This window comes from Panthera uncia (assembly GCF_023721935.1).
Source record: "Panthera uncia isolate 11264 chromosome C1 unlocalized genomic scaffold, Puncia_PCG_1.0 HiC_scaffold_4, whole genome shotgun sequence".
Lineage (NCBI taxonomy): Eukaryota > Metazoa > Chordata > Mammalia > Carnivora > Felidae > Panthera > Panthera uncia.
Window position 1 is genome coordinate 90,225,362 of NW_026057585.1, and position 22,204 is coordinate 90,247,565.

General features: G+C 48.8%; 1 protein-coding gene across 1 annotated transcript in view; it reads right to left on the minus strand.

The window, feature by feature from the left end:
* The window catches only part of LOC125913026 (phospholipase A2 group V), a 21,806-nt gene extending 9,138 nt beyond the window's left edge, over window positions 1-12,668 (minus strand). Inside the window, exon 1 of the mRNA XM_049617931.1 lies at window positions 12,126-12,668. Within this exon, the coding sequence (XP_049473888.1) occupies window positions 12,126-12,175 (50 nt within the window). The 5' untranslated portion in view covers window positions 12,176-12,668. The remainder of the gene's footprint in view (window positions 1-12,125) is intronic.
* Window positions 12,669-22,204: the final 9,536 nt, after the last annotated feature.

The following is a 22,204-nucleotide window of genomic DNA, read 5'->3' on the forward strand; positions in this document are numbered from 1 at the left end:
TTGAGAGAGAGGGGGGGGGGGAGAAAGAGCACAAGTAAGGGAGAGGGACAGAAGGGGGAGAGAGAGAATCTTAAGCAGACTCCACGCTCAGCTCAGAGCCCTACGTGAGGCTCGATCCCACACCCCTGGGATCATGACCTGCGCCAAAATCAAAGTCATTCAACAGACTGAGCCACCCGGGTGCCCCCAGACTAGCTTTTAAATGGCAACCAGCTCTTGATCTGTCGGCCTCACCATATACCTGAATCAGATCAAAATCCCAGGCACATTTTAGAGCAGCTGGGCCCAGGGCTGTTGGTGCCACGGAACAGCACGAGACCCCATGGAAAGGGGCCTGAAAGAATACAACAAAGAGGCGGCAGAAGCTTCGAAATAGCTGCCCCAGGGGCCGGGAAAGTGGCCCATCGGTGGAGCCCAGAGCCGCCCCCCAGGAGAAGGATGTGGGCTCGGCTATTTCCATCCAGCGACCACAGAGGAAAATGAGCACAGCCACAAGATAATTTAGGAGGAAAGTGATAGCTGAGGTCATGAGAAGTGGAGGAAGTGGAAACAGACAGCCTAACGGCGGCATGAAAATGTGGGGGCCGAGGAGTGGCCGGGTCACCGGAGGGACGGACCCTCAAGTCCACACGCAGCAGCCCCCCCCCCCGCCACCATTCTCCCGGACCCCCCAGTCGGGTCTCAAACTAGAAAGGACAGACAGCACCAAGCCCCATGGCACAGCAGGCACGTGAGAGACCTCCCCCGGGTCTGTGGGGGAGGCACCGGGGGATCAGGGGCCTCCTCTCGCAGCCCCTCTCCCTCCCTACGCCCTGCCCACCCCACCCCAAGCGAGGCAGCCCTCAGAATGAGATTCCTCACCAGGGAGACCTTCTCTCTGTGTCAGGCCTGCAGCAGGGGCAGGGGCTGGGCCTGCGGGTTTTAAAGGCCTCTCTGCCAGCCTCCCACGCTCCTGACCGGGCGGCTCCGGGACCTGACGGCTCACCTAGAAGGGCCTGCCTCTCCCCTCATGACCCCCGGGGGCTTGGTCCGTCTCTGTTCAGAAGCAGCTATTTCCTGAAGGGTTCACAGTGCCTAGGTGGCTTTCAGGAGAGACGCTGGAGAGGGTCTGGCTTGGGTCGCCCACGGTCCAGGCTTCTCCACGGGGGGCGGGGAGGCTGGAATCCCCCTCCTGGGGCAGCCTCCCCTCCGCCCTCCACGCTGTGTCTGTATGGAGTCCTCCAGCCCACGGCCCCTGTTCACATTTCATCCCGTCTCGCTGGGCCTCAACTCAGGGATGGCCGTGGCAGCCAGGAGGCACCCCTCCCGGACTCTGCCCTCGTCCTCTTCTTGTTGTTGCTGACTTGCCAACCCTCGCCCTGTTCCTGAGCCGAGGAGACCCAGGAGCCTGTGAAAGCCACACTCTGGAGATGCTGGAAAATGTCCCTCGAGCCCAGCTGGCACCTCCCTGTTGGCACCTGACTCCGACTGGCACGGGATTCCCACATTCCTTCTCCCTGGGAAGGAGAACCCTCCAGGCTTGCAGTTAGAGACGGGCAAGCTGGCATCCCCGCTTGGCCGCTCAGTAGCTGTGTGGCTCCAGCCAGGTCACCACACCTCTCTGTTTGTTGCTGTGAACTATGAGAATAATGCCGCCCTGCCGCCCCAGAGGCTCGTGGCGAAACAGCTACATAAAACAAGGCCAGGTAGGGAGGTGTGCGGCTCACGGGTTGGCATCACAGACTCTAGAGCAACTTCGAGTCCTGGGTTCAAATCCTGGCTTCCCCACTACGAGCCACAGCTGCTTCGGGCCGACTGTAATTGGCCTGCCTCAGTGTCCTTGTTAGGATGACAAAGTGAATGGATGCATTTATAACAGAGCAGTGGCCAAATAATGCTGGTAAGCAAATGATGAGTAGCCTTCTAGAGTGTTCTGGACGAACATGGGTAGCTGTTACTATGCTCTGTTCACTTCTGTTAATCCGTGCCCCCGCCCGGTCTCTGACCCATGTGCGCACACTTTTCTGAGAAGACGTGAGTGTGAGTTCCTTTGTCTCGTCACTCTTGCCTTCTTTGCTCTTCTTCCTCCGCTCACGGTTGCGTCAGAGAGAAGCCCCTCCTTCCAGGCCTCAGGGCCCTTGTCTTCCCGAGACCTAACTGCTGGGCACCCCGCGGAACCCTATGAATCCAGTTCAATGCAAGAAAGTGCTTACTGACCATCTGCCACGTGCAAGGCCCTGGGCGGGGGGGTGGGGGGGTCACGGTGAACAAGACCGAGGCCCAGCCCCCACAAGCTTCCCTTCGGCTTGAGGGAACAGATAGCAAAGGCATCAAATAAATACGGGCCAGTATGTCAAGGGGGTGACAGCTCCCCTGTTCCCTCCTCCTCCTACCGACACTCCCGGGCCTCACCATCCCAAACCAAACACAATGAAGCAAGAGAGAGGAAAACATCCCTTGCCTCTGCAGACCTGTCTCTCCAGTTTTGTTTTCCATTCTAAAAGCCAGACTTCCAGGGGCGCCTGGTGGCTCAGTAGGTTGAGCCTCTGACTTCGGCTCAGGTCATGATCTCTGGTTCGCGGGTTCGAGCCCCGTGTCGGGCTCTGTACTGACAGCTCGGAGCCTGGAGCCTGCTTCGGATTCTGTGTCTCCCTCACTCTCTGCCCCACCCCTGCTCGTGCTCTGTCTTTCTCTCTCTCTGTCTCAAAAATCACTATTTTTTTAAAAAAGCCAAATTTCTGGACTGAGAAGCCTCCACCGGTTCAACACCCACTTCTGTCTGAACGCTTTGCTGCCTGAACCCTCTACTGTGTCCCTGAGCCGGCTCCCAGGGATCCCCCCAAAGCCTGGTGTTGCCCAAGCTTGGGCTTCACCCCCCAGCCCTCCCTCTCTCTCTGGCCTTAAGAGGGCCACTCTCAGCCATCTGCCCTCCGCTGCTCAGCCCCCCAAATGCAGGTGTTTTCAAGGGATCTGCCCTCGGAGTCTGCTCCGCTCTGTCTGCACCTCTCCTGGGGTGAGCTCATCCATGTTCAGGGATTTAGGTCTTATTTCTCCGCAGATGTCCAGGAGCTAGCCCAGCCGAGCAGTGTCTGGCTCTAGCTGTGACCCAGTGACACTCCCTGAACAAACGATTAAGTATGGGGATGAGGAGAAAGCACAACGTCAGCTGGAAGGATCTGAGCTTCGAGTCAGACAGAACTGGGTTCAAATCCGGATGTCTCCATCCCAACCATTTCCACTCCCTGTCGAGTGGAAGACTCTTGAGGGCAGGATCCTTCTCTGATTCATTTCTGACCCCAGCACCTCGAGCAACATCTGACGCCTGGTAGGTTCTCAAGAATTATCTGTGGGATACGGGCACATGCACCCCGATGTTTATAGCGGTGCCATCAACAATGGCCAAAGTATGCAAGAGGCCCGAATGTCCATCAACTGATAAATGGATAAAGAAGATGTGGTTTATATACACAATGGAATACTGCTCAGCAATGAAAAAGACTGGAATCTTTCCATTTGCAGCAATGTGGATGGAACTGGAGGGTATTATGCTGAGTAAAATAAGTCAGTCGGGGGGCGCCTGGGTGGCGCAGTCGGTTGAGCGTCCGACTTCAGCCAGGTCACGATCTCACGATCTCGCGGTCCGTGAGTTCGAGCCCCGAGTCAGGCTCTGGGCTGATGGCTCGGAGCCTGGAGCCTGTTTCCGATTCTGTGTCTCCCTCTCTCTCTGCCCCTCCCCCGTTCATGCTCTGTCTCTCTCTGTCCCAAAAATAAATAAAAAACGTTGAAAAAAAAAATTAAAAAAAAATAAGTCAGTCGGAGACTGGAACTTGAGAAACTTAACGGAAGACCACGGGGGAAGGGAAAGGAAAAAAACAGTTACAAACAGAGAGGAAGGGAGGCAAACCATAAGAGACGGTTAAATACAGAGAACAAACTGAGGGTAGATGGGGGTCTAGGGGGAGGGGGAAATGGGTGGTGGACATTGAGGAGGGCACCTGCTGGGATGAGCACTGGGTGTTGTATGTAAGGGATGAATCGCGGGAATCTACTTCCGAAACCAAGAGCACACTGCATACACTGTATGTTAGCTAACTTGACAATAAATTACAGTAAAAAAAAAAAGAAAAGAAAAAAGAAAATAAATACCTGTGGGATAAATTAAACATCTCATAAACATGCCTGTTCTCTGGCACCTGCTCTGTCGATCTTGTGCGGACTCGTCCCAGGGCTGAAGCCCCACTGAGGGCAGCCAGAGACACTTGGACACGGTCTCATCCTGAGACCAGAGCTGCCGAGATGCCCTTGGCCTCATCAGAGGGCTTGCTGCCTCCCAGGAGGCTGGCATATAGAGCAGGATGGCCCGGAGCTCACTGGCAGACGGTCCACACTGAGTCCTCCTCCTCCTCCAGGGAGTCATACCTGATTGCTCCTTCCGTAGGAGGGCTGCCTGTCTCTGGAGTGTTGCAGAACTCATCACACACGTTGCCTACTTCGGCACTTCCAATCGGAAGGAGGGGGTTTTGAGGCTGATCACTCAGGAAGGGAGGAGGGGGTGCCTGGGTGGCTTGGTCATGAAGCATCTCACCTTGGCTCAGCTTATGATCTCACGGTTCATGAGTTTGAGCCCTGCATTGGTGAGCACAAGCCCCACTCTCTCTCTCTCTCTCTCTCTCTCTGCCCTTTGCTCACTTGTGCCCTCTCTCTCTAAATAGAAGAGAAGAGAAGAGGATAAAATAAAATAAAATAAAATAAAATAAAATGAAAGGAAAGAATGAGAGAGGAACTCAATCCTCAGCAGACATCCACCGTGCCACGAGCAGAAGACAGGTTCAGCATTCGGGATCTTGAATCCCCACAATATCTCATGGGGCATTAGGACCCCATTCTGTAAGGAAGGAAACTGGGGGGCAGATGTTAGGTCGCTTACAAAAGCCTGACCCAAAAATCTAAAGCCTGGCCTATCATCCCAGTCCACGTGCTTGCCACTACACAAAGGGGTAGACCCCCCAATAAAGACTTAATGGTCATGATTTTCACAGGACATCTGACCGGTGTCACGTGATTTCCTTATAAACAAGGTGGAGAAGTAAAAGCTTGAGTAATAGAGCTCATAATTCCTGATAATTGCTTGATGGGAGGAACCCAGTCTGTGGTTATAAACTTCCAGCCCAGGGCTACAGGCAGTGCTAGGAAGTGCTACATGGCCTTTCAAAACGTTAGAATTAGTTGCTAATTTGTAAGTGTTAAGAGATCTCAGACAGAAATCCAGATTTCCAGCTTCTCTTTAAAAGTCCTGGCAATCCTGGGGCGCCTGGGTGGCTCAGTCAGTTAAGCGTCCGACTTCAACTCAGGTCATGATCTCACGGTCTGTGGGTTCAAGCCCCACATCGGGCTCGGTGCTGACAGCTCAGAGCCTGGAGCCTGCTTCTGATGCTGTGTCTCCCTCTCTCTCTGCCTCTCCCCCACTCTCACTTTGTCTCACTCTGTCTCTCAAAAATAAATGTTAAAAAAAAATTAAAAAAAAAAAAAGTCCTGGCAATCTTGGCTCTGGATCCCCACACACCCACAATGGCCAGACCCCATCAACTGGACACGTGTTTAGCTTTGCCCTGGTCTCTGTCATTCCTTACTGTCCCATCCCCACCTGTCACACTGCTACTCCCTGCCTGGAGGGCTCTCTAGTGGCCTGTGATAGAACTGGGCTTGAGTCCTACCCTCTCAGCCTGCCCCTCAGTAATGGGACAGTGACAGCCTTAAGAGCAGAGATCATCTCTAGTATAAACTTGTGTTTTGAGTGCTGAGCTCAAAGCAAAGCACCTGGTTGTTGCTCAGTACTGGGGGCACCGATCCCAGGACATGGAGATCACTGAGGGCTTCCTAGAAGAAAAGTCACCTGTACTGAATCTTTTAAAGTAGGTTGGAGAAATCGGAACCCTCGTGCACTGTCAGTGGGAACGTAAAATGGTACAGTTGCTGTGGAAGACACTATGGCAGTTCCTTAAAACATTCCAAGTCGTGGGGGTGCCTGGGTGGCTCAGTCGCTTAAGCGACCGACTCTTGATTTCGGCTCAGATCATGAGGTCATGGTTCATGAATTCAAGCCCTGCATCAGGCTCCGCGCTCTGACAATGGGATTCTCTCTCTCCCTCTCTCTGCCCCTCCTGTGCACATACTCTCTCTCTCCCTCTCTCTCTCTGCCCCTCCCATGCTCGCTCACTTGCTCTCCTCTCTCTCTCTCTCTCAAAATAAATACATAAACTTTAAAAAAATTCAATGTAGAATTACCATATGACCCAGCAATCCCACCTTTGGGTATGTGCCCAAAAGAATTGAAACAGGGCCCCAAAGAGGTCCCTGCACACCCATGTTGATAACAGCATTATTCACAATAGCCTGAACATGGGAGCAACTCAAGGATCTACCAATAGGCGAACGGATAAAGCAAATGCAGGCTATACATTCAGTGGAATACTATTCGGCCTTAAAAAGGAAAGAAATTCTGCAAAACGCTACAACAGGGTTGAACCTTGAGGACGTTACGCAAAGTGACATAAGCCAGTCACAAGAGCACAAATATGTGCGATCCCACTTGTAGGACACACTTAAGAGTAGTCATAGTCATAGAAACAGCCAGTCGGATTGGGAGTTGCCAGGGGAGAGGAGGGAGGATAGGGAGTTAGCGTTTAGTGGGAACAGACTCTCAGTTTTACAAGATGAGAAGAGTTCTGGAGACGGATGATAGTGGTGGTTCCACAACATTATAAATGTATTTCACACCAATGAACTGTACATTTAATGCGGTTAAGGTGGTAAATTTTAGGTTGTGTGTATTTTACCACAATAAAAAAATCGGGGAAGAAACAGGGGAGTGGATCAGAGTTCACCAGGCTAGGATGCGAGGAAGGGCATCCCGAGGGGAAGGAACAGCCTATGTAGGGCTCACAGGCATGTGTCACGATGGCTCGTTCGGGGAACTACAAAGAGATGAGGTGTCTGAGGGCATTAGGCAGCGGGATTCGAGTAAATATGTAATCACCGGCTCTGGGGGGGGGGGGGGGGGGGGGGGAGAAAAGCCCCGATTTTTAACATCTGCCAGTTGCTGTGCAGAAAAAAGCATGTCACTGACTGCGGCACGTGCCCACATTCTGGACCCACCGCTTGTTAGCCGTGTGACCTTGGGTGAGTTTCTCAGCTGCTCTGTGCCTCGGTTTACCGACCTCAGTAATGGGGACAACCATGTTACCTGCCTCGTCTCTCTGTTCTAGGCTGATCCGTGGCAGACGTTCGGAATTGAGTTGCCACATGGTAGGGGCTCAGCAAATGTTTGCGATTTTTCCCAGGAGAGTGGGGTGGGCCTCCCGCGTCATTTCTCAGAAAAGGAACTTTCTCTACGTGTTTAGCAGGCGCGGAGGAACGGTGGAGGGGCTGGATGAAGAGACACAGCGGAGTAGGTCACCAGTAAGACATGAAGAAGTCCTACCCCCACATCCCCCCGAACAGAAACCCGCAAGGACCTGTGACCCCAAGCCCGCTATCACTCAGATCACAGAGGCAGCGGCCGTCTTGGCGGTGATGGCAGGAGCGTGATGCCCACGAGAAGGGCTCCTGGCCAGACTCATCGGGAGGGGTCTGTCTGGTCCTGACCCCCATTCTGAGAGCCTTTCTGGAAGACTAAGGGGTGTCTGGGTCACAGGATGCCTGTCTGATGGAGGGATCAGGGGCTGACTGGTGTTTGGAAGGGGGCTGGGGGCACCCAGTCTCTGTCTCCAAATTTCTGAAGGGCTGCCGAGGGTGAAAAGCACCCTACTTGTCCCGTGTGGCTCCCGATTGTGGAGGCAGGACCAGACGAGGATGCCCCACGGAGGCAGATTTGGGTTCAAGCCCAGGATGTCTTTTCTAGCAGCCCAAGTGTCCCAGGAATAGAATGAGCAGTCTTGAGGGAGGCGAGCTTCCTGTCCCCGGACGCACTTTTTATTTACTGCATTTTAGGAACAAATATAGTGCAGAAGGTGGGGACTGAAGAGGTAGGGCATGCCCCACTCCCCCCTCAACCTCTCTGGAAAAGGAACACGAGGGACCTGTCAACAGCACATGAAGTGAGCTTAAGTCAATTTTGGAGTGGAAGTTCTAGCCTGTAAAAGGGTAAAAAAAAAAAAATGACAATTTAGCAAAATTGCAAAAAAAAAAAAAAAAAAAAAAACCACGCAGAGAAAAGCCAGGAGCCCTTCAGCATTCTACGACATGGGGAGAGCTGTCAAATATTCCATGCCCTCTGCCTCGTGGGTCTCCCCACCCCCAACCTTGACTCACTCCACTGTTGTGTTCAGGGCTGTGGCAAAAAGCAACATCAGTTGAGTGGGGTGTTGACTGGATGGGCTCCAGGGTACCCGCCGCTCTGACATTCTGCGACAGTGCGTGCTGTCACATTCACATTAAAAGCATGCCAAGCTTTGCTACCTAGGGCTTTGGGACTTGCTGCTTCCCCGGCCTAGAATACTAATACTTCGCATTAGCATTAGCTCCAGGTCTCAGCACAAATGCCACCTCTTCCGGGAAGCCTTCCCTGACCACCTCCCTAGGGTAGTTCCTCCTCCTCCACTTAAGCTCCTATCATTGCTTTTCCCCTCGGTGACACCATCATTTTGGACTCTCTTTCATGTATTTCTTGACTTGTTTAGGACTTCTGTCTCCTGCCCCTTCCACTACAGGCCAGGAAACTCATCAGTCTTGTTCCCCATATTTTCAGCAGCTAACACATAGCCTAATACATATTTGGTGTTTGATATTTATCTGTGGAATAAAGAATAATTGGGGGTGGGGAGGATGTGAATGAGCCAAGACTTAAGGGAGTAGCCAGCCTCACCAGATCTCAGCTATTCTAGAAGTCAGCAGCCTGCTCTACTGATATACACGGGGGGTGCCCGGCTGGCTCAGTCGCAAGAGCGTGCAACTCTTGATCTCGGGGTCGTGAGTTCAAGCCCCACGTGGCATGGTGAGATTACTTAAGTAAAACTAAAATGAAGGTATGTTAACTAACTTGAATTTAAACAAATAAGTGTTTAAAAATAACTTCTAAAAAGTCATAAAATTGAAAAAAATAAAAATAAATGAAATAAAGGGACACACAGGTCGTCTTATCGTGGGCTCAGTCTGTTCCTGCATGTGTAACAGCTACTCTTCAGTAAGACTCATCTGTCTTCCACCAAAAACCTTTGCTGGAAATGCAGATTCAAACACTCACCTGGGAGCGAATGCCTGCTTTGTTTTATCTTTGAAAAACCAATCAAACTCTTCATTCTCAAGAAACATTCTTTGAGCTAGCCTTCCCTTCTGTCTCTGTTTCTCACTGTCTTTTTTGTTTTTTTGCATTGCGAAAACCTGCTTGTTTTTCCACAGTGTAAGGTCACTTCTTTTTTTTTTTTTTTTTTTTTTTTTTTTTTTTTTTTTTTTTTTTTTTGGAGAAACCCTAGAGCAGGCTCTGATTGGGAAGATCTAACATGGCGCCCAAGGCTCTAGGCTCATGGTCCCGACACTCACAATTCCAGGCGCTTCTACTTCTCACCAATCCCAGTCCAACCCAGCAGCTATTGCTGGAGAAATTCCTGTGGGCAGAGCTCCAGCTGGGACTACAGAAAACAAGTGCAAAGCTTAGCCCATCGTCCTCTGCACCCCAGAGTTGAGAATCCAGTGCCTGTCTGTTAGGATGGGGGAAGATGAGAACAGCCCTTTGGAATGCCCATAACCCTCGGGTAACATTTGAACTCCTTCCCCGGGCCTAAGAGGAAGCGTGCCCTCCTTGCACAGCCAGACTTGCTGGCTTCCTCCTCTGCTCCTGGTTCAATCTGCTTAACCTCTAGGTCAGCACGTATCACCTGCTGCCAGAGTCACAGGTGCCTGTCTCCCCCCCACAGGCCTGTGGCCCTTCATGATCTGGCCCCACCACCACCCTTTCCAGCCTTGCCTTATCTATCCCCCCTGCTCCCCAGTGCATTCCTGGGAAGAACGCTTTTTGTTCACCAAATATACCGCACAGAATATACAGTTTGGCAGGTGGTGATAAACACTCCAGAGGACAATAAAGCGGGGAAGGGGGCTGGGAGTGCTGTGTGTGTGTATGGGAGAGGGAGCTTGATGGTGAGGGTGGCCAGGGGGGCGCCTGGGTGGCTCAGTCGGTTAAGCGCCCAACTTCCACTCAGGTCATGATCTCACAGTCCGTGAGTTCGAGTCCCATGTCAGGCTCTGTGCTGACAGCTTGGAGCCTGGAGCCTGCTTCCGATTCTGTGTCTCCCTCCCTCTCTCTTCCTCTCTCTCTCTCTCTCTCTCTCTGCCCCTCCCCCAGTCATGCTCTATCTCTCTGTCTCAAAAATAAATAAACATTAAAAATTATAATAATAAAACAAACAAACAGCATGGCCAGGAAAGGCCCCCCCTGCAGAGGTGACATTGGAGCAAAGCGATGGAGGAGGTGAGGGAGTAGGCCACGGGGACATCCTGGAGAGGAGCATCGCAGACCGAGAGGAGAACATATACAAAGGTCCTGGGGTAGAAGCATGGCTGTGAGTTGGAGAAACAATAAGGAAATTAAGTCTTCCTTTGCCAAAAAGCCTTCTTGTGAACCCACCACCCCACTCGGACCGATAGGTTCCCCCCTCTGTCCCCAGAACCCCTGTGTGCTCACTCATCACTGGACAATCAGATTCTATCTCAGTGTCTCCCCCTCAAGACTGCGAGCAGCTTGGGGACAGGGACTGTGTCTTTTATTTTGCCATGCCCGGTGCCCAGCATAGGGTTTAATACACATCTATTGACTCAAGTGAACCCTTGGATGAATGAACAAAGTAGACCGGGAATCCGTGAGGATGCATTATTCACATCTACACTTGCAGCACGTATAGCACACTGGCACAGGCTGGGTCTGCGAAAAGGAAGTTTGCGGAATGACTGATACAAATGGCCAAGGCTTACCAAGTGCAGTTATCCCGCTAAGCTCTTCATGAGGCTTATCCCATTTCACCCTTAAAGCGATCCTACGAGGTGGGCACTGCCATCATAGGCCACTTGCGGATTAGGACACTGAGGCCCGAAGGGAAAGAAAAATCACACAGCTGCTAGGCAGGAAAGCCCTGAGTTGAACCTGACAGGTCTGACCTCCCAAGGCTACAGAAATCCAGCCCACAGGTCAGCTGCCTTCCAGAGAGAGGGGGCCGGGCGCGGGGGAGGGGGGGGGACGACAAGGAGGGCTACGGAGGGACCGAGGAAGAGGCCAGAGAGGTCTCCCTGTAAGGGCCTGGACGGCACCTTCCCAGCTCTGTTTTTCCTCCCGTGGGGACCAAAGTGTCCACATACGGCAGATGCTCAGAAAAGGTTAAGGAACCGTTGATGATTCTTTTTCCCAAAGAGGAACATTTTCTTGTGGTCTAAGTTAAAAAAGAAATTCAGGCAAAGCCTCAGATGGACATAAACACAGAGTCCTCTTCATACCCGTGCCTGGCTTTGCCTCCATTTTCAGGGACCACTTTCAGGGTCACCTTCGGCCCCCTTTGATTGGGGAAAGGGTTAACATTAAGCAGGGAGAGATAAGGGACCCTCGGGGAGTCAGGACACAGCTGTGAGGGGGAGGCTGAAGAAGTGGAGGGGTTTGGGGGGGGTGGGGAAAAGATAAACATGTTCCAGACCTGCCTGGGCTAGGTGCCATGAAGGGAGTCTCACAAACTTTCTGATAAGATCCCAATAAAAAGTCAGGGACAAAAGTCCTTGGTGGCTACCCCGTCAGGACCCCTCTCCCTCTTGAGAGATTTATACTTTGTCTCAATAAACTCTATCACTTTGCTTATTCTCTGTTGTCTGCGAGATTCACTCTCGTGAGACAAGAGCCAGCCTCTCCCCACCCCCTCCTGAAACACCTGCAGGTGCGGCCTTGCCTCCTTAAGAACCGCACGGCTCACCAGGTTTGCCACCTTAAGGGAAAGGGACTCCAGAGCCCCAGGGAGACTCCTCCAGCAGGGCCTGTGCCTGGCCCATACTCCCCAGAGACCCCCCCCTCCCCCGCCACCCCGCCCAGGGCTCTCCAAACCCCACCTTCCCCCATCTCTCCCACTACCTGGCCTGCCCCTCCCAGGATAGGCAGCCTCACGCCTGTCACTGACCTTCCCGGCCCGGCCTCCGCTCCTGCTCCTGCGGCCGGGCCTGCTCTCATCGGGCTCCCGGCTCTGCTGGCTCCCTGCCCCCAGCCACAACATTGAGGCCCACAGGCTGACTCTTCAACTCTTCTCTTGGACTCTTCCTCTCCAGAATCTTGAAGGCATGAGTGGGAGCAAATGAAGACAGGCCTGGGGGTGTTGAGAGAAACTCACACCTGCACCCAGCGGGACATTCCCCTGCTCACCCCCAACTGCCTCCACAGATGCAGGAAGTCCAGCAAAAACCCGGAGCCTGAGGCTGGCGGTCCTACCAGAGGGGCCTGGGCGGTCACCCAGAGAATTCCAGCGGGGGTGGCTTAGAGTCCGGAATGATCCAGGTCACAGCCTTATCCGGCTTGACAGGGCCTTTGCTAATCCCACACACACACCCCACCCCCAGCCTGGAGGAGTTGCCTCCACCTCGGCCCTGAGCTCAGAACTCTCTTAGGGATCTGACAGTCTGCTAACTAACGTGGCTATCGGATCATCGGGGGTCCTCGGTCTTGGCTGAGACAGGGGCACGAACACAGAGCCGGGGGATGGGATGCCCAGGAACACAAATGGGGGTGGGGAAGCAGGGTAGAGTGGAAGGTGCTAGAGCCACCGGGAAAGCAAACGTACTGGAAGTGAGCTCTCAGAGAGGGGACCGGTGGCCAGAAATGCGGTGGTGTTGGCACTTCAAAATAATCTCCCGAGTTCCTACTCTGTGCCGGCCGCCAGGTTCAGAGACGAACGTGGGCAGGGGACTCCTTGCTCGGAGTTTAATGCTGGAGACAGCGCAGGAACGAGCAGGCCACCAAAAGCAGGGTGGGAGTGCAGGGATGGACAAGCCCAGAGCAGCGGTGTGGACAGGGACACCCTGCCCTGGCCAGTGGGGGCCGGGGAATGACAGTAAAAGCAGCCACTGCAGTCACAGCGGTGGTGTTAACGCTTACGGGGTGCTTACTGTGTGCCAGGCACTGTGCTGAGCGCAGCCCGTGATTTCCCCCATTTATACAGACATCAACTCCATGGGGAAAAGTGCTACTCAGACAGGGGGTCCAGGAAGGTGGCCAAGGTCACAGCTAACCAACCAGAGGCTCCCGCGAGCCTAGAAGGTCTCTGTTCGTTCAGACTGGCAACTCCCAGCTTGACTGCTCTAGTCCCTGACACAACGCAGACATTAAATCTTTGTTCCCTCACGTTCAGAGAGGAGGGAAAAAATCATTAGAAAAACAATCTAGAAACGCGTAAAGTCAAAAGTGAAACTTCCCCATATTTACCCAAGCTAATCACTAGTAAGAATAATGTTTCTTTTTCTTTCTGTTTGTTTTTGTCTACATTGGCTTTTCTGGTGGTTTCAGGTCTTTGTTGTTTGTTTGTTTTTAGTTTGTTTAGTTATTTGTTTGTTTGTTTAAGAATTAAAGCCTTATGGATTAAGTGGAAATTCCTCATTGCCCCTTCTCTGGTCCTGTCTCCATCCTTCCTCCCCTGCTCCTTCTCTGCCGACAGGTAACCAGATTCTGAAATTGATGTGTATCCAGTCCAGAGTTTATGCTCCTGTTGCATACATGTATCCAAAACAATGTGTTTTTCTTTCTTTCTTTCTTCCTTTTCTTCCTTCCTTCCCTCCCTCCTTTCCTTTTCTTCCTTTCCCTTTCTTTATTTCTTTTTTCTTTCTTTTTCTTTCTTTCTTTTCTTCCTTCCTACCTTCCTTCCTTCCCTCCTTCCTTTCTTTTGCTTCTTTCTTTCTTTCTCTTTCTTTCTTTCTTAATTTCTTTCTTTTTTCTCTTTCTTTCTTTCTTTCTTTCTTTCTTTCTTTCCCTCCACAAATGGAATGATACTTCACATTCCACAATTTGCTTGATCCCTGGATCCATATTGGTCCTTCCAGAACTGATATTTTTCCTTAGGTATGTACTGAAATGGCAATGTTGGGTCATAGAGTATTCACCTTTTTTCCTAAAATTCTACTTTGAAAAATTTGAAATCCACAGGATAGTTGAAAAACCTATCCAGTAAACACCCCATAAACCCCTTGATTCGCCAACTGTTCACATTTTGCTACAATTGCTCTACTTCTGTTTCACACACACGAAGGCATTTGAGGATAAGTTACAGATACTTTACCCTGAAGAATTCAGCATCTACCATCTAAGGACAAGGCATTCTCTTACATAACCCAATACAATTATGGCACTCAAGAAATTCAGCATTGATACAATAATACTTTATCTAGTGGACATTATAAATATCTAATGTTACATTTTCCCCTATTGCCAAAATAATGTCCTTTATATCCATTTTTTTTTTTGCTTTTTTCCATCCAGAACCCAAACAAGAATCAAGCATTGCATTTAGTTGTAATCTGCTGTGTTTTTTTAAATCTCTTTTAATAATCTCCCAAGTTCCTCAATCTGTTTTTTTAACATGATTTATTGTCAAGTTGACTAAAATACAGTGTAGACAGTGTGCTCTTGGTTTTGGGGGTAGATTCCCGTGATTCATCGCTTCCATACAACACCCAGTGCTCATCCCAGCAAGTGCCCTCCTCAATGCACATCACCCATTTTCCCCTCTCCCCCACCCCTCCATCAACCCTCAGTTTGTTCTCTGTATTTAAGAATCTCTTACGGTTTGCCTCCCTCTTTGTTTGAAACTATTTTTCCCCTTCCCCTCCCCCATGGTCTTCTGTTAAGTTCCTCAAGTTCCACATATGAGTGAAAACATACGGTATCTGTCTTTCTCTGACTGACTTATTTCACTTAGCATAATACCCTCCAGTTCCAGCCACGTTGCTGCAAATGGCAAGATTTTATTCTTTCTCATTGCCAAGTAGGATTCCATTGTATACTCAATCATTTTTTTTTAGTCTTTTAATGATTGACATTTTCTAATCTAGGCCATTTGAAAGCAAAACTTGATTTTGGTTTGATCGGTCTGGTTGTTTCCTCATGGTTATCAGGTTAAACATGTTTAGTGATGATGGAGGGCATTTTCAACTTTCCTAGTTATCCCAAAACACTGTCCTTAATGGTTGTACCAGTTTACCAGCCAGAGCAGCGCCATGGCCAACGCTTGATAATGTCACCTTATTAATGATGAATATCATTAATCCCCATCTGATGAATATGAAATGGTACATCATTGTCCTTGTAACATGTTTTGACTCCCCAGCCGTTAGAGCAGTTTCCATGTCCTTGGCGGCCATTTGGACTTCCTCTTTCATGCATGGTCTGCCTGTATCTGTGTCACTTCTGACCCCATCTGCCCCCAGCTCCACCCCTGTCCTTCCTCTGCTCAGCTTTATTTGGGGGCAGTGGGGCGGTGGGAGGGGTACGTATCAGCTGCCTCCAGGAAGCAGAAGACTGGCAAGCCATCAATCTTTTGCGACGTATGTTGCAAATACATGCTCTCAGCGTGCCAACTGTCTTTCAACTTTATTTATGGCATCTTGTGTAGTAGAAAAACGTTTGACTCTCATGGAATAAGTTATTGGTCTGCTTTGGTATCTCATTCACAAAGTCCTTCATGACTCTGAGGCCAAAAGAATCGTTCTCTGCATTTTCTTCTGTCGGGGGTTTGCTTGTGAGTATGACATGAGGCGGGAATTTAATTTCGTATCTCCATAAAGGTCAATTATTTCAACACCTCTGGTTGAATGATCCAACCTTTCCCCTCTGATTTTTTTTTAATGTTTATTCATTTTTGAGAGAGACAGACAGACAGAGCATGAGTGGGGGAGGAGCAGACAGAGAGGGAGACACAGAATCCAAAGCAGGTTTCAGGCTCTGAGCTGTCAGCAGAGAGCCCAACGTGGGGCTTGAACCCACAGATGCAAGATCATGACCCGAGCCGAAGTCGGAGGCTTAACCAACTGAGCCACCCAGTTGCTCCCCGATTTTAATATTTCCTCTAGGACATAAGCTTCCACCTAGGCTTTGGTCTAGATGTTCATTTACCTGTGCACACATGCCCTAGTATCACTCTGCCTGATGAGTAGGACCATTTATGTCTTCACACATCCTAAAGAAAATCTCTCCTCTTCCTTCTTCTTCAGAAATGTTTTCAGGGCACTTGGCTGGCTCAGTCCGTGGAGCATGTGACTCTTGATCTCAGGGTCATGGGTTCGAGCCCCACGTTGGGTATGAAGCCTACTTAATTAAAAAAAGAAGAAGAAGAAAGGTTTTGGTTATCCCCAAAGGGTTTCGTTGAACCCTTACTCCTCCACATGAATTTTAGGAGCAGTTTTTTCAAGCTCCATGGCTACTTCCATTGGGGTTTTATTGGAATTACGTTGAATTTTGTAGATAGTTCAATGATATTTACTCTTGCCAACTCTGAACGTGACATGGTCTTACTATTTAGGTCTTCTTAAATGTCCTTCAATAAAGTTTTATTATTTTCCTTCAAAAAGGCTTTTGCGTATATTTAATTTTTTTCCTACAAATCCTATATATTTTGTTCTTACTGTGAATGGAATTTTTTCCTTACAATTTCTAACTGATTTTTGGTGGTGTGTGAGTATGACTTTGTTTTGTGGGTTTTTTTTGTATGTTGTGCTTATATTTAGTAACTTTGTCAAATTTTCTTGGTTTATAATGCTAATTGTCTCCTGGATTTTCTGCAAAGAAAATCTGAAGTGTCTGCAAGTGATAATTTTGTCTTCTTTCCCTAAATTTTATACCTATTTATTTTTACTGTCTTATTCCATTGACTAAGACGTCTAGTAAAATAATGAATTCCAGCTGTGAGAGCGAGTGTCTGTGTCTTACTCCTGACTTTCATTGTTATTTTCACATATATCTGTTGAACGCCTACTATGAGACAGGCACTTCACCCAGCTTGCAGCAAAGCAACATAGGTTTGTCATGTCAAACTGCTCTTAGTTCTGTAAATCCTGAAAAGTTCGCAAGTATGATCGTTACTTACACTTTGAATGACTTTAGATATGTTCAAAAAATCAGTTATCTGAAGTTATAAAAGCTCCTCGTCTCCTTTATTGAATCAGTTTCACTAAATTATTTGGGATTATTCATTTCAGATCCAAACTTGTTTCTCAAAGAATTATTTGTGATGACACTGCATCAGCAGTCAGAACTTGGTCTAATGATTAATATCAGAGTCATTTATGGGGTACCTGGGGGGCCTAGTCAGTTAAGCATCCGACTCTTGATTTCGACTCAGGTGATGATCCCAGGGTCATGGGATTGAGTCCCACAGCAGGCTCTGCGCTGAGTGTGGATCCTGCTTAAGATTCTCCCCCACCCTCTCTCTCTACCTCTCTCTCCCTCCCTCCCTCCCTCTGTCCCTCTCCCCCACTCGCTCTCTCTCTCACTCTAAAATAAAAAATATATGTATCAAAATCATCTATAAATAAATAGCACAGTAAAAATTGAGGCTAAAAATCAATTTGTATTATTTAGCATGAAAATATCCCAGGTAAGAAATGACTATAACCATTGCTCCTGTGTTAGTGGGGAACAGATGAGAATTAAGAGCAGTTAAACAAAAAGAAAAAAAAAGAAAGAGAAAATACCAATATTTTACCTATGTACACAAAATAAAAACACTTGTACATATAAACAAATCATTAGGAAAGTAACAGCAGCTGGGACGATCTGGTAGACGGCAGGAGGCTGTGGTCTGTCGGCAAACGTTCTACAACCAACTCTCATGTGCAGGGAAAAAGCAAAGCAAAACTTCCTTTGTAGGGTTTGCCAGTTCCCAAGTGTAAGTGTTCCCACTACAACTGATTTCAAGCTACCGACATGACAGCACCGGATGTGGAAATGGGAAGGAGTTGTTAAGCTGGACTTTATTAAAATGGAAAACTTCTGCTCTGTGAAAGACGCAAGCCACAGCCCGGAAGACAATACTTAGAAGACATGTATCTGGTAAAAGGCTTGTATCCAAAATATACAAAGAACCCCTGAAACTCAACGGTAAGGAAACCAACAGCTCAGTTACAAAATGGGCAAAAGATCTGAGCAGACAGCTCACCAGAGAAGATATACAGATGGCCAATAAGCAGGTGAAAAGATGCCCCACACCGTGTGTCACCAGGGAAACACAGAGTAAAACAACAACAATGCGACGCACCTATTAAAATGCTAAAATCCAAAACACTGACAGCACCAAATGCTGGTGAGGATGGTGGAAATGCAAAACGGTAAAACCACTTTGGGAGATAGTTTGGCTTCCAAAATTCCTTACGAAGCTAAATATCGTCTTACTACATGATCCGACAATTGCACCCAATATTTACTCAATTGAGTTGAAAACTTACGCCCACATAAAAACCTGCACATAAATGTTGACAGCAGCTTGATTCGTAATTGCTAACAACTGGAAGCCACCAAGATGTCCTTCTGTAGTAATTGGGTAAACAGACTGTGGTACATCCATACAGTGGGATATTACTCAGCGACAAAAGACATGAATCGTCAAACCACAAAAAGACATATGGCAGAATCTTAAAGGCAGATTACTAAATGAAAGAAACCAGTCTGAAAAGTCGCCATGCCATATGATATCAACGATCTGACGTTCTGGAACAAGCGAAAACAATGGGCACAGTAAAAAGATCAGCGGTTGCCAGGAGATGGCGATGGGGAGAACGGATGGTGAAACATGGGGTGTGGGGTGGTTTTAGGGCCATGAGACTATTTTGTAAGACATGGTGATGGTAGAGACATGACATAATGCATTTGTCAAAACCCATAGAATATACAACACAAGGAGTCGCTCCTAACATAAACTATGGGCTCTGATAATAATGTATCAGTATTGATTCATTGACTGTAACAAGCATACAACACTGATAAGAGATGTTAATAACAGGCAAAGCTCTGTGCGCGCCCGCCTTGGGAGGAGGCATATGGAACTTCTGTCCAAATCCAAAACTGGTTCTTTGAAAGAACCATTGTTGCAGTAAGTGCGTTTACATGATGACGTATATTCCTGATGACAACACGTGCATGGTAAAGATTTTATTTTCGTTCTTCGTTCAGAGCCTGTTTTGTGTTTCACCGGCTTTCGTGCTCTAAGGCAGTGCTTCTCAAATCTTTCTGCGCGTACAAATGACCCGGGGACCTTGTTAAAGATACAGACTTTGATCCACAGGTCTGGGGTGAGCCCTGAGATTTCACATTTCTAACAAGCTCCCGGGAGAGCCCGATGCTGCTGGTATGTGGTCAAGAGTAGCAGGACACGGCTGGAACCTGCTTCCGATTCTGTGTCTCCCTCTCTCTCTCTCGCTCCGTGCCCCTCCCCCGCTCATGCACTCGCATGCACGTGTGTGCTCCCTCTCTCTCTCAAAAATAAATAAACATTAAAAAGAAAACAAATACAGTTTTCTGGGGACACCTGGGTGGCTCCATCAGTTGAGCATCTGACTTTGCCTCAGGTTATGATCTCACGGTTTGTGAATTCGAGTCCTGCGTCGGGCTCTGTGCTGACAGCTCAGGGCCTGAAGCCTGCTTCGGATTCTGTGTCTCCCTCTTTCTCTCTCTCTCTGCCCCTCCCCCGCTCATGCTTTGTCTCTCTCTGTCTCAAAAATAAATCAACATTCGAAAAATTAAAAAAAAAAAAAAGAGTAGTAGGACATGTAAACAGACAACCTAACAGGACCAGAAAACCCAGTCTCCACCCTCCATATTCTGTTTTCTAAATGAGGGGGAAGAAAAATCTAATTTCATGGAAATGCTAATCAGTGTTTACCAAGATAACTTCTAAATCTATCTTTTTTTTTAATTTGAGAGAGAGAGAATGCACAAGTGGAGTAGAGGGGCAGAGAAGGAGAGAGAGAGGGAGAGGGAGAGGGAGAGGGAGAGGGAGAGGGAGAGAGAGAGAGAGAGAATCCACTTTGCTCCATGGAGCAAAGCAGCACAGAGACTGACTTGGGGCTCGATCCACATCCCTGGGATCATGACCTGAGCCCAAGTCAAGAGGCAGATGCTCAACCACCTGAATCACCCAGGTGCCCCCAAAGCCATCTTTAAAAGGCCATTTTCCTTGCCCTTTTCTTTCTGAATCACATCTATTTTCTGTTTCCAAAGGCATTGGAACTTTTTGTTTCGACTAAATGAGGCAGCTGAGATCAGAAGTTCATATGTCTCAGTGAAACTCAACAAAAGGTCAATAACACTCTAATGGCAGCCCATAGGGCCACCAGATATGTGTGTGTGTGCAAGGGAAGTGCGTATAGCATTCTAGAGGCTTTGACCGTCACTACTGGGGCTGCCCAGACAATGGCTACTTTGAGGTTAGTAAGCACACCCTACTTACTGGAAGGAGCCTCTTGAGTCAGGTGGTAAACCCCGTGAGAGGCAGGTGGTTGTACTGTGCAAAGTCCGTGTTCCCAGAGAGGCGTGGCACAATGCGACAACTGGGAGGGGACTGAGCCCCATCTGCAAAAGATGATGGAGCCCCATCCTCATTAAGGGCCCTTCCAGCCCTGCGTTCTTTACATTTATTCTGAGCGTGTTCATTCCAAACCAGGGCTTTGCCTCTTCTTTTTCCAGAGCAAGGGTTTCAAATTTCTGGCTGTATCCCTCCTACCCCCATGCCCATCTCTCCTTTGGTCCATCGAGCAGCAGTCACACGAAGCTAGAGCCATCTGGCTGCCTGACTTCACATCTCAAAGCTCAGGGAGAATCCTGTTCCGGGACGGCAGCCTCTCCTGGGCAGGCTGGAAACCCCAGGACACTGGGCACAGGTAGGACTCCTTCTTCCCCGACTCTGGCTACAGGCTCCCCTGACCGCAGATGGCCTTGGGGACATCTGGCTGGAGAAGCTCCCAGCTCTGTCCTGGAGCCAAAGAAGATTTTGCTGCAGAATCTGAACAGATTCCGAAAGCCAACTAAGACAATGATTAGGCAGCCAACACGGACCAGAGCACCTACTTGTTGTGAGGAAACCAAACTCTTTTTCTTTTTTTAAAATTTTTTTTAAAATATATTTATTATTTTGAGAGAGAGAGAGAGAGAGAGAGACAGAGCATGAGCAGGGGAGGGGCAGAGAGAGAGGGAGGCACAGAATCCGAAGCAGGCTCCAGGCTCCGAGCTGTCAGCACAGAGCCCGACGCGGGGCTCGAACTCGCGAACCGTGAGATTATGACCTGAGCCGAAGTTGGATGCTCAACCGACTGAGCCACCCAGGCGCTCCCCAAATGTCTGTTTTTAAATACTATTCCCAGAGAGAGAGAGAGAGAGGAAAAGAACCAGGACTCTTAGAAGAAATGGCTGATTCCGGAGCTTGGAAAGATACAATACAGGACAAGCTTAGGATACCTTGTGGTGTGAGAAACCAGGGAGGTGCTAAGAAAAAAAATAATGAAGGCACGTCAAACAGACATAGGTGTCGACTTGAATGTGCTCTCCATGGCCAAGATGGCCTAATTTAAGAGAAAGAATAAATAATGACGGCATTAAACTATAACCCAGAGATGAAAATAACGAGTGCGTATAGTATAAATAATTAAATACGGAAATACAAGGAAAACCCTTTGCCTCTAGCAGAATTTGAATTCCTAATGTAGAAGGAATGAGAGGAGTAAAAAACACCAGCATTAATTGTTGCAGGCGAGAGCCATGGATTCATGCTAACATTAGTGAATGGAAGTATAATGAGGAAAAGGATATTTGCATAGTCTCAAGGTATCTCCCCACAAGATACCCGCTAGTTACTAAGAGAAAAATCGTCACTTTCCAGTGGAGAAACCTGGTAGACACCACCTTAACCAGGCGATTGAGGTGACGAATGTCATGTGCCATTGATAACATTCCCCGAGAAAGGCACAATACCCCTTCTGTGATATTCAGGCCAAAAATGCATCATCTCAATGTGGTCGTGAGAAAGCATCAGACCAAACCCAAACTGAGGGACATCCTACCAAAACCTGAGCGGTATTCTTCAAAACCTCAAGGTCAAGAAAAGCGAAGAAAAATGTAGCTATCACAGATTTGAGAATGCTAAGTAAACATGAAAACCACATGCATGGAACCCGGACTGGACCTTGGACCCCGACCAAGACATTAACAGGAAAATGGGCGGCATTCGAAAAT